This window comes from Protomyctophum bolini, assembly GCF_963924005.1.
Source record: "Protomyctophum bolini genome assembly, chromosome: 5".
In the NCBI taxonomy this organism is placed as follows: Eukaryota; Metazoa; Chordata; class Actinopteri; order Myctophiformes; family Myctophidae; genus Protomyctophum; species Protomyctophum bolini.
In genome coordinates, this window is record NC_137866.1 from 27,282,344 (window position 1) to 27,295,016 (window position 12,673).

The window sequence follows — 12,673 nt, forward strand, 5'->3', positions numbered from 1 at the left end:
CTCCTCTATGGGGTTAGCAGAGTTAATCTCAGGCAGGAGATTAATGCATTTACACACCTGTGTCCTTCTGTCTGTGTGGCTGCTAAGTGCACGCTGCCTGCCAGCAGGCCAAGAACCTCGTCTCCATTTTTGAGTGGTGCAACCACTCCAAGGAACAGCAATGTCCGTGTCAACCGTGTTTGTGTTCATCTGTGTGTGTGTGTTCATGTGTATGACTATGAGCACCAGTACCAATGGGTACCAAAAGTGGCGCTGTTGTGCCAGAAACACAGAGAGAGAGAGAGATAGTGCTGCACTGTTGCCTGCTAATGAGAGAGAGAGAGAGAGATAGGAGGGGGGGGGGGGGGATTTGCACCACTCAGTAAACACGGGTGTGATTTTTCAAATCGGTCACCGACGAGTCGACGACAACTACATAAAGCTATGGACCGACACTAGCCAAATGGGTGTTCATCTGGCTCATTGGATGTACTGCCTACTACTAGCCACGGCTTGACACTTTAGAAAATTGCAAATGGCATCTTGTCTGTGTAAAACCAGGAAATGCCAGGTGACATTGTATTCAGTTTTTTTCCTCGTAGCAGTAGTAGTTTCTTTTTGTATTGACCTGTACTTTCGTTGAACTGTACCCATTCTACAATCTGTTTGAAAAACTTGTAACTCCTTGCAGCAAACCAGTTTTAAAAAACAAATCTGCCTAATGATGATGTGGACGGGTTTCTGAACTGCCCACAGCCATCCTATGAGACACAGACTGTGTAGGAAATTATCATGAACATTAGTAAGGACCAATTATATGAAGATAGAGGTTGAAAAGTGGTGAAGTGGTCCTGTAACTGAGATCTCCTATACTTGCAGGGGGTTGTCAGTGAGTGGGATGTGTTGGAAAGTCCTTGTGGCCTTTGTGGTTTAGGGGATTTGTATCTTGCCTTAGGCGCTGGGGGGAGGGAGCTTGAGCCCAGTGATATCTAGGTACCTCCTTGATACATGATTCCAAATACTTACTCGCAATATGAGATATGTAGTATGAGATATGTACCTGTAGTATTATTGTTCAGTGCTTCTGTGCGCCATACTTTATAGGGTGATGTGACGTCGTGGCCTAACGTCACACCATCGACCGTTTCCGTGACAACAGGTCCTTTAACTCTATGGGCTGTATTTTGCGTGTCTTAACCCATTCTGACCTGAGATCAGATTCATACGAGGTTTCCACCTGGACACACACTGGTCTGATGAACCCATTCTGACCTGAGATCAGATTCTAAAAATGTCAAGTCGTTCTTCGATTTTTCAAAAAATAGCAGACCTACAAGCTCGTAGCGCGCCACTCGGTGGCGCGCTACGAGCTTGTAGATCTGCTATTTTTCAATAGGTAAAGCATAACATGATGCTAACACCAAAATGGGTGCCCGGTCAGAATGGGTTAAGTACCAGGTTTTATTCCCTAACTTGAGTAAACTAAAGACCTGGAGGCGTGATCAATGCCATTTGGCTATTCTGAGTGGCCAAAGAGCATTGACCACGCCTCCAGGTCTTTAGTTTACTCAAGTTAGGGAATAAGACCTGGTACTTAAGACACGCAAAATACAGCCCTATCTCTGCTAAAGACGACATTGGACGTGTTTTAGAGAAAGTCACAGTGTGCTGGGCGGCGGTGGCTCAGGAGTAGAGTGGCTGGATGGGAACCGCAAGGTTGCCAATTCGGACCCGGGCTCCCCCAGAGTTAGTGTCGAAGTGTCCTTGAGCAAGACACTGAATCCCTAATTGCTCCTGATGTGCTGGTTGGTGCCTTGCATGGTTTCCGCTGCCATCGGTGTATGAATGTGTGTGTGAATGGGTGAATGTAATGCACAATCTATGTAAAGCACCTTGGATAAAGGTGCTATATAAATGCCCCATTTTACCATTCCTTCTAGTGAACTAGTTGTGTCACCCCCCCTCCTCCTGAACTAGTTGTGTCACCCCCCCTCCTCCTGAACTAGTTGGGTCACCCACCCTCCTCCTGAACTAGTTGGGTCACCCACCATCCTTCTAGTGAACTAGTTCGGTCACCCACCCTCCTACTAGTGAACTAGTTCGGTCACCCACCCTCCTTCTAGTGAACTAGTTGGGTCACCCACTCCCCTCCTGAACTAGTTTGGTCAACGATAACCATTTATGACCGCCACATGTCAGACCACAACAACCCTGATTCCAGCCAACCAAGTCACAACCGTCCAAAAGTACAAGTCATTATCAGCAACGTCTTCATCTCTATGACAACGGAACACACACACACACACACGCCATTCTGTTCTGCTACAGCTGAAGATAACACATCGCCTCTGCTGTCCTTAGGCAGTAATGTCCTCCCCTCACTGTTGTGTTGCATAACATTCCCCAAACTCTGCTTCTCTTTTTTTTCTGTTGCTGTGTCAGTTATAGTTATACTCTGCTGTGTGTGTGTGTGTGTGTGTGTGTGTGTGTGTGTGTGTGTGTGAGAGAGATAGAAAGAAAGGTACGACTTTATTGTGTTTTCTCAAACAATCATACAAACTAGGGGCCGTTAGCACAGTTCATGCCTAATACCGTAGGCTTTCTGGTTCAAGGTTTATTATATTAGTTTAACAGTTAACAGTATTCATTTCTCACGCACACACACACCAGGTTTCTATTTACGTTTAGTACTTCCTGAGGGATACATGAAGCTACGTGAATAAACAGACTACAGCATTCCTCATTTTGAGTCGTTCAGTCACTGTGTTGTGTTAGCACTTAACACGGCTCGGCAGCACAGAGCACTCAGTCACACGGAGACAGTGAACAGATCACTCTGAGCAGGTGTACTGCTGCGCTGACGTGCACAGATCTGGCAATGAACGCTATCATGGCAGTTGGAGCTGTGTGTGTGTGTGTGTGTGTGTGTGACTGACAGCCAATCTATTTTGTCTGTTGTGAATAGTGTTTTAACAGTCAGTCGATTGTGTGTAACAGCCTGTGTGTGTGACACTGATCTATTTTGTGTGTTGTGAATAGTGTGTGTAACATCCAGTCTTGTGTGTGTGTGTGTGTGTGTGTGTGTGTGTGTGTGTGTGTGTGTGTGTGTGCAGTGTGTGCGGAGGCATTCAATCCAGACGACGAGGATGAAGACACTGAGCCCAGAGTGGTTCACCCCAAAACAGATGAACAGCGCTGTCGACTGCAGGAGGCCTGCAAAGACATCCTACTGTTCAACACACTAGACCAGGTAGCACACACGCGCACACACACACACACACACACACACACACACACACACACACACACACACACACACACACACACACACACACACTCCAGTTAAACACTAGATCAAGTAACACACATCCTGCTGTTTAAAGGTAGCATTAATCCAAATGTAGAGAAATCAAATAATATAATAATATAAAATACCAAGGCCACAGAGCTTTTTCGACAGGTTTGGAATCGGTCTCCAATACAACTATTATGATTGTGAATTAATCATAAACAAAATGTTGCCGGGTCCAAAAGGAATGTTTTATCTCGAACTGTTGATGTCTGGTTCCCACGCCCTGTGAGCCAATAGCATAACAGCGCTGGTAGCACCAAGTGGTACAGCAGTGGTTCCTAAAGTGGGGTCCGGGGACCCCCAGGGGTCCTTGAGGCAGTTCCAGGGGGTCCCCAGCTAAATGATAGTTTGAAACCAAATGGACCCTTATGGGTCTGTAACTCTGAGAGTGTATAAATGGAACCAACTTGGTTCCATTTGTACACTCTGAGTTAAATTAACATTGATTTTACAATATAAATTGTGGGTCCCAGAGATTATATTGCCATTTATTGGCTAATGCATGTCAAACTGGGGGAGTCCTTAAAATTAGACGGGTTGAGAATCCCAATCAGAGCATTAAAAGGTTTCTCTTATTGGGGTCCCTGGCAGATCCCTTCAAATGGGGGATCCCAGGGCTAATGAGTCAATTTGGAGTTCCTTGAGACGAGTCAGTTTGGGAACCAGTGGTGGTACAGGATCCTCAGCAGAACCAGTGGTGGTACAGGATCCTCAGCAGAATGAACCAGTGGTGGTACAGGATCCTCAGCAGAATGAACCAGTGGTGGTACAGGATCCTCAGCAGAATGAACCAGTGGTGGTACAGGATCCTCAGCAGAATGAACCAGTGGTGGTACAGGATCCTCAGCAGAATGAACCAGTGGTGGTACAGGATCCTCAGCAGAATGAACCAGTGGTGGTACAGGATCCTTAGCAGAACCAGTGGTGGTACAGGATCCTCAGCAGAATGAACCAGTGGTGGTACAGGATCCTCAGCAGAACCAGTGGTGGTACCGGATCCTCAGCAGAATGAACCAGTGGTGGTACAGGATCCTCAGCAGAATGAACCAGTGGTGGTACAGGATCCTCAGCAGAACCAGTGGTGGTACCGGATCCTCAGCAGAACCAGTGGTGGTACCGGATCCTTAGCAGAACCAGTGGTGGTACAGGATCCTTAGCAGAACCAGTGGTGGTACCGGATCCTTAGCAGAACCAGTGGTGGTACCGGATCCTCAGCAGAATGAACCAGTGGTGGTACCGGATCCTTAGCAGAACCAGTGGTGGTACCGGATCCTCAGCAGAACCAGTGGTGGTACCGGATCCTCAGCAGAACCAGTGGTGGTACCGGATCCTTAGCAGAACCAGTGGTGGTACCGGATCCTCAGCAGAATGAACCAGTGGTGGTACCGGATCCTCAGCAGAACCAGTGGTGGTACCGGATCCTTAGCAGAACCAGTGGTGGTACCGGATCCTCAGCAGAACCAGTGGTGGTACCGGATCCTTAGCAGAACCAGTGGTGGTACCGGATCCTCAGCAGAATGTAGCAGTGGTTTCCCAACACTGGGTTGAGACGGGAACCATTTTGTGGGTCTCCTTATGTTTTGTTTGCTAAATTAAACCAAAATTCAATGATTTATTTATTTTTTTAACTTCATGAAGAAATAAATGAAAAATCAAAGAAATTCCATAAATTACATAACAGGTTGTGAAAATAGCCTAGCTTGTCGTTCGGCTATTTTCACTAGTTTGGTCCAGTGAGAATGTCTAAATTGTGTTTTAGGTCACAGGCTAAAAGGCTTGGGAACCCACTGCTCTTTATGCAGCTTCAACACTTGACAGGATTAGGTGACCCTCACAAAAAACATGCAGTAATCCTGGTCTCTAAACTACCTCCCCCTGGCCCAAAAAAAGAAACACTCGACAGGACTGAGATTCTGTCTAAATGGTCACACTGACTCCACTCGACCATGAAATGCTGGTTGTGCGGTGAACTAGCAACCACTTGAGAGGGGCGTGTGCGTCGACTTACATACTGTACGTATGAGCTGCAGGGCAGAGGTATAGTGCAACATCTAGCAGCTGAATGCTACCTACCTATGCACATTGCGCACACACGTGCGCGCACACACACACACACACACACACACACACACACTCTCTAAACCTGCACAAATACATGCATATACACACACTTTTCACTGGTTGAACAACGCCTACTTATCTATACCCAGGGGCAGCATTCTGAGGTCCTACATGATGTGTTGAACGTTCTCTCTCTCTCTCTTCTCAGAGGTGTTGGATGCCATGTTTGAGCCCCTCTCTCTCTCTCTCTCTCTCTCTCTCTCTCTCTCTCTCTCTCTCTCTCTCTCTCTCTCTCTCAATTCAATTCAATTCAATTCAGTTAGCTTTATTGGCATGAATGTAGTAGCTACAGTATTGCCAAAGCATGAAGTTCAACAAAAGAACCGAACAAAATAAAATAAATACAAAATATAACAGAAAACAAGCAAATAGAACATTAATTTTCACAATACAATATGAAAATACTGTCAAAATGTACAGTATTAAATGTGTCCGTGGTGTGTCGAGATGGTTCGTGTCAAGATAATAGTCATTGTGTATATTTTTCTAAGTGTCCCTCATTTTGTGACATGCAGTCACATACTGTGCAGCCAGATGTGCTGCAGGTCCCTCTCCCAACAGAATGAGTTGTTTATCACTGTCATGCAACTCTTTAAACTTTGGGATCAACAACTCAAATTTATTAAAATATGTGGTTCTTATATTATTATATTTATTACAATGAATTAGAAAGTGTGTCTCAGTCTCTCTAGGAGCAGTTCTCAGAGGTGTTGGATGCCATGTTTGAGCCTCTCTCTCTCTCTCTCTCTCTCTCTCTCTCTAGGAGCAGTTCTCAGAGGTGTTTGATGCCATGTTTGAGCCCCTTTCTCTCTCTCTCTCTCTCTCTCTCTAGGAGCAGTTCTCAGAGGTGTTTGATGCCATGTTTGAGCCCCTCTCTCTCTCTCTCTCTCTCTCTCTCTAGGAGCAGTTCTCAGAGGTGTTTGATGCCATGTTTGAGCCCCTCTCTCTCTCTCTCTCTCTCTCTCTAGGAGCAGTTCTCAGAGGTGTTGGATGCCATGTTTGAGCACCGGGTTCAGCCCCCGGATCATGTTATTGACCAGGGAGACGATGGAGACAACTTCTACGTCATAGAGAGGTTTGTCTGTCTGTCTGTACGTTTATAAACGTATTTGTCAAGATAATAATTCAATTGTGTTTTTGGCATTGATTATGCCGATTGGCCGATGCCAATAATAATAATAATTTTAAAAAAAGTATTTTTTAATACGATAAGCCAATGAGCAATTTCGCCAAATCCATCTTTGTTACAACTAAAAGTTGTAAAAGACAAAATAAGTTTACAGAAAGAAAATTAATATGCAAGCATGCTCTATTGAGTAAGTAAAATATTGGTGTTGCATCAACGACTGCACGGGGGAGAGAAGTGACCTGGCCGGGTGCCCTCAGAGGCTAGCCTAATCCTCCGCCAAATAGACTGGGTGGGGAATTATCTCATCCTGACCAGACACCAACATTTACCAGCCTTAGTTATCTTACTGTAACTTACCAGTCAAAATCCTTCACTAGCTGATCGTTGGTTATCATCCAATATCTAATTTATTTCAGTTGCCTAATTTTATTTCGTCCCCCCCTACCAAAGCAGTCCTGTCCTTGTCACTTTTCATCTGCACACAGCCAGAACAACACAGCTTGTCGGCTACACACACACTACCAGGCATACGCTGACCTTTAACGAGAGCATGCCTGCCTGGTTCTATCTATGCCATGCCAGGATATCTCTACTCCACTGTGGAACACACTGTTTGTTGTTGGCAGACACTGACTTGAGCAGAGTATTCATTTGGGTGATGCACAATTTAATTGTGACTAATTATATTATGATCATGTATCCCATATTTTAAGTCTATAATTGCGGCTAGCTGTTAGCATAAACCTCAGTGCCCCCCCCCCCACACACACAAACACACACACACACACACACACACACACACACACACACACACACTTGTTACACACACTTCCTACACACACTCACTACACATTGGAGTATACGTTAGGGTATGTATATATACGGACCTGGGATATGACGCCACAAAGATGTCAACGTCTGTAAATATACAGACCTGGGATATGACGCCACCTAGACGTCGACGTCCGTAAATATACGGACATGCGATATGACGCCACCTAGCGTCGACGTCCGTAAATATACGGACATGTGATATGACGCCACCTAGCGTCGACGTCCGTAAATATACGGACATGCGATATGACGCCACCTAGCGTCGACGTCCGTAAATATACGGACATGTGATATGACGCCACCTAGCGTCGACGTCCGTAAATATACAGACATGCGATATGATGCCACCTAGCGTCGACGTCCGTATATACGTACCTGGGGAAAAAAAGTTAAAGTTAAAGAGTTAAGACTATTAAAGCTGCCTTTAATCCTTTAGTTTTAGGTTGATATACATATTGATTTGTGGCCTTTGGCAGCGAGGGCTATCGATACGGACCTTTAGGAAAATGCATTTTTTAAGTTCGACCAGGATGTTACAAAGACTCATCATGGACCCTGCCAAGGGGCTTAGTGAGGGCCTAGTTGAAAGAGGAAATTGCGCGCACACACACACACACACACACACACACACACACACACGTATGCGTGCAAGCACACGCACGCACCCACACAGTCATTCTCTCTGCTGACAAGTCCTGTCCTTAGGCTAGAGATAAACTGTGATTGGCCAGTTATTTAACAAGTCGATAGGCCGACGCCCACCACTGATGACCTTTAATCTTGTCAGGGGGGCTGGTGGGAAATAAATCACACTCCACTTCTTTTGGCTGGAGGTCTGTTCCTGAATGTAATGTGCTGTGTCTTATTCTGCTCTCTCTCTCTCTCTCCCATCCTCTCTCTTATGTCTCCTAATTGTTCAACTCGGCTGTTTTTTTTGTTTTTTGTCCTCGCACCCGCCCCTGTTCTTTCTGTATTGTTTTCCCCCTTAATGTTATCATTTCTCTTCCCTTTTTTTCTCTCTCCATACCCACGCCTCTCCCTCCATCTCTCCCTCTAATACTCTTCTACCTTTCTCTCTCTCTCTCTCTCTCTCTCTCTCTCTCTCTCTCTCTCTGCAGGGGAGTGTTTGACATATTGGTTAAAGGAGTATGTGTGGGACAGTATGACAACAAAGGCAGTTTTGGTGAGCTGGCGCTCATGTACAACACACCACGCGCTGCGACCATTGTCGCCACCAATGAGGGGGCGCTATGGGGACTGGTGAGGGTCTTAAAGTCTTATTCACTTAACCATTTTCTAACTCTGTTTCTATCTCCGACTGCTTTTACTCTAATTGCAAACGTGTCCGTGCACAAGCACACGCACGCGCACACACAAAAAGTGTTCTATTTTCTTTGTGTTTCACTGTCTTCAGTGTTTTAGTGGCAGAAAGCCCATTTATTTTTGAACAGGTGGTTATCCATTTTAAGAATGGACTCTTTCCTCTCCATGAATGAAGTTCATCTTTTGACCACACTTGTTTTATAATGTTGCCACCCTGTGGTCATAGTGGTGAAGTGCAGCATCAATTGTACATACAATACATTTTAGGCATTTTTTCATGTCTTTCTTTTGCAAAAGAATACCCACTGTTACAACTTTGTTCGCTTCAGTTGGATTCAATAAACAAACAATAAGAATATAATGCTATACAACACACTGGAATATTCATTGTTTGAACTCACTTCCTTATTTTAAGACACTAATCGTTATACCAATTAATTCCTCCCCACACACATTTCTGTGTTGTCACTGCTGTTGTACTTACTGCTGCCGAATTAGTTAATTTTTTGCTAGAAACAGACTGTATCAAAAATATGACTGCAGTGTTGTTTTTGGCATAATTTTTCTATTTTTGTTTTAGTCATAGTCTAGTTTTCATTTAGTTTTAGTCTAATTTTAGTCACCCGGAATGTTTTAGTGTTAGTCTAGTTTTAGTCGACTAAATATCATAAGATTTTAGTCAACTAAATCTACAGGTGATTTAGTCGACTAAAATGTATTTTGGAAGGCCTTGATGAAGTAATGACAAACGACAACCTACCTCAAACCCTAACCTAACTATAACCGCATAACCATAACCCAGTTTAGTTAGCTTAGTTTTCATTTAGTTTACATTTAGTTTTCGTCAGTGAAAAAAAGGTAGTCGACGAACATCCGTCTTAGTTTTAGTCGACGAAATGAACACTGACTGAATGACGTAAACGTAAACGATAGAGACACCTCCCGACAATATCACAATTCTTATATGAGACGATTTTAAGATGACCCAATGTTATTCTGCATAGAGAAAAACTTTCGTGAACCAGGGGATGAGCGAGTGACGTCAGGTTTTATGGTGCATATTGTGCATTACATTCACCCATTCATACACCGATGGTGTAGGAAACCATGCAAGGCAACAACCTGCACAGCGGGAGCCATTAGACTCTGAACCCCTAACTTCGACACTAACTCTTGTGTGTGTGCGCGTATGTGTGGATGCGTGTGTCCATGCTTCTGTTTACTCCAGGACCGCTCAACGTTCCGTAGACTCATTGTGAAGAACAATGCCAAGAAGAGGAAGATGTACGAATGCTTCATCGAGTCTGTACCACTACTCAAATCACTGGAGGTGAGGAGGAGAGAGGGAGGATCATTTACATTTGTGGTCTCTAGGCAACGAGACTTCTTTCTTTCCTTCCATGTGTCTTCTCTCTTCCTCCTTTTATGTATTTATTTTATATTCTGTTTCACTCTTCATAATCTGTGTGTGTGTGTGTGTGTGTGTGTGTGTGTGTGTGTGTGTGTGTGTGTGTGTGTGTGTGTGTGTGTGTGTGTGTGTGTGTGTGTGTGTGTGTGTGTGTGTGTGTGTGTGTGTGTGTGTGTGTGTGTGTGTGCAGTTATCAGAGAGGATGAAGATCGTGGATGTAATAGACATGAGGCCATTCGCAGATGGAGAACGCATCATAATGCAGGTAATTACTTTAAAGTAGGGTAAATTATTTTCTTTGGTTAAAATAAGTGTTAAATAGCTCTATATTCTGATAGTACTTGTTTGTTCAGTTATCACACGTGCACACCCGTGCACGTGTGATTTTTGGCCGTTTTTACGTGGAGCTAGCAAGAAATGCTACAACATGCTAACGTGATGATAATCAATCGCGGATTAAACAAAACTCGCCTTTATGGCTATGGCAAGCAAAACAGAGTTACGGTAAGCTCTGCTTTACGGCTATGGCACTTTTAAAAGCATTTTAAAGCATAAGTGCTTTCAACCTCTGAATTTACCATGATCCAACATTTATATAATGCTCAAATTTTAATGTCATTTGGATGACCCTAAGGATCATAAAAAAAACCTTACTCCTTTTGCAATTTCTTTTGCATAAATTTCCTTATTATAAAGCGGGTACCAAATATGGCAATATTTATTATTATTGCTTATTGCTTCTACCTTGCTGCGCTGCTCCACTGCTGCTCTCTCAACACCCCATTTCATTTTTTTACTATTCTGTTCATGACTTAGAATTTCTGGTTTAGTTTCAGTGCAAACACATTTAAACAGCTTGTTGTGCTGAGTGTACATGTGTTTGCTGTTTTTCCACAGGGGGACAAAGCTGACTGCTTCTACATCGTAGAGTCTGGAGAGGTGAAAATCATGATGAAGAGTAAAGTAAGTTCACCACCGTCCTCCTTATTAATCCTTTCTTCACTCAGTCATCGCTTGCACGCGCGCACACACACACACACACACAGCTCCTTTATCCAAAGTGCTTTACAACGTGTATTCCATTCACCGCTTCACACTCACTTCACACATAGATATCGAAAGAAACGATACAAGGCACCAACCTGCTCATCAGGAGCAGGTAGAGGTTCAGTGTCTTGCTCAAGAACACTTCGACACTAATCCAGGGGGAGGAAATCGGGAACCTTCCGATTCCCAAAGCAGTCTCTCTACCATCTGAGCCTCTGCCACCCCATTATCAGAATTTTATAACAAAATAAATTAATATTTAATATATATACACACACACACACACACACACACACACACACACACACAGTACAGTAAACAAAATGTGTTTCTGTGGTAAAATCCCCAAGGTGAATCCATGTCCACCAGGGAGAAAAAAGAAGGTGACATTGCTGTGGAGAGAACGCTTTGTCTTAATAAACAGGCCCCAACCCCCAGATTAAAAAAAAAAAAAAACACTTTCCCCAGACTGTTGACCGTTTTCCACAAGCATTACATGAAAAAACCTGTACTGTTGTGTTTAGTCTCTCCTCTCCACGTTATCTTTCCATCTCTCCTTCCTGATCTGCTGTCTCCTCTGGTTGCCTCCCTCTGTCCCCTCCTTTCTCCTCCACCTCTTGTCTTCTTCTTTCTCCTTTCTTTCCTTCCTTTCCCTTCTCCTCCGCACTTCCCCTTTAATCTTCTTCTGTCCTCATCTCTCATGCTCTCTTCACTCCTGTGTCTTCAGACAAAGGCGGCCCATGCAGATAATGTGGAGGTGGAGATAACTCGTTGCAGTAGGGGTCAGTACTTTGGTGAGCTGGCCCTGGTCACCAACAAGCCCAGGGCAGCGTCGGTCTACGCTGTGGGCGTAGTCAAATGTTTGGGTAAGGAAACACATACATACACACAAACACACACACACACACACACACACACACACACAATAATCTTTCAAAATGTATTGTTCTGTGACTTAAAAGTGTTTGTGGTGTATTGATCCGTCTATATAAATGACCTAGTTGTACATCTATATCAGTGGTGCTCAAACACCACACAAGAACCACACTTTGTGAGCCGCTGATCTAGACCAGTGGTTTTCAACCAGTGGTCCGGGGACCACCAGTGGTCCTTGAGAGGGTTCCAGGTGGTCCCCAGCTAAATGATGGAGAGTTGGTAACCAAATGGACCCTTATAGATCTTTAACTCTTGAGCGTAAAAGATGGTTCATGTTACTACAGCCTACAGCAGGGGTTCTCAACCTGTGGGTCACGACCCCTTGGGGGGTCGCCAGGGGGTCCCCAAATTATTTTCAAATAAAAACGAAAAACAAATCCAGCAACTGAATGGCTGGAAAATGGAAATGAAGATTTTACATAGTACACATAGTACATGCATACACCTTCCCTAATGATTATATCTGGTTTCAGTATTTATTTATGGTGTATTGTTATTATTAAGGTTATTGTAGCAGTCAATTTATATTGGGGGTTGGGAGGGG

At 44.1% G+C, this 12,673-nt stretch overlaps 1 protein-coding gene across 4 annotated transcripts in view; it reads left to right on the forward strand.

Annotated features, from left to right (window-relative positions):
• The window catches only part of prkar2aa (protein kinase, cAMP-dependent, regulatory, type II, alpha A), a 63,667-nt gene that overhangs the window by 48,956 nt on the left and 2,038 nt on the right, over nucleotides 1–12,673 (forward strand). For all 4 annotated transcript variants that reach the window (XR_013964099.1, XR_013964100.1, XM_080764300.1 and 1 more), the window contains exons 4-10: nucleotides 3,093–3,229; nucleotides 6,421–6,527; nucleotides 8,534–8,675; nucleotides 9,967–10,068; nucleotides 10,337–10,411; nucleotides 11,044–11,109; nucleotides 11,921–12,059. Coding sequence is in view for 2 of the 4 variants with exons in the window: in XM_080764300.1 (XP_080620426.1) it covers nucleotides 3,093–3,229; nucleotides 6,421–6,527; nucleotides 8,534–8,675; nucleotides 9,967–10,068; nucleotides 10,337–10,411; nucleotides 11,044–11,109; nucleotides 11,921–12,059 (768 nt within the window). In the remaining 2 variants the exon portion in view is untranslated. The remainder of the gene's footprint in view (nucleotides 1–3,092; nucleotides 3,230–6,420; nucleotides 6,528–8,533; nucleotides 8,676–9,966; nucleotides 10,069–10,336; nucleotides 10,412–11,043; nucleotides 11,110–11,920; nucleotides 12,060–12,673) is intronic.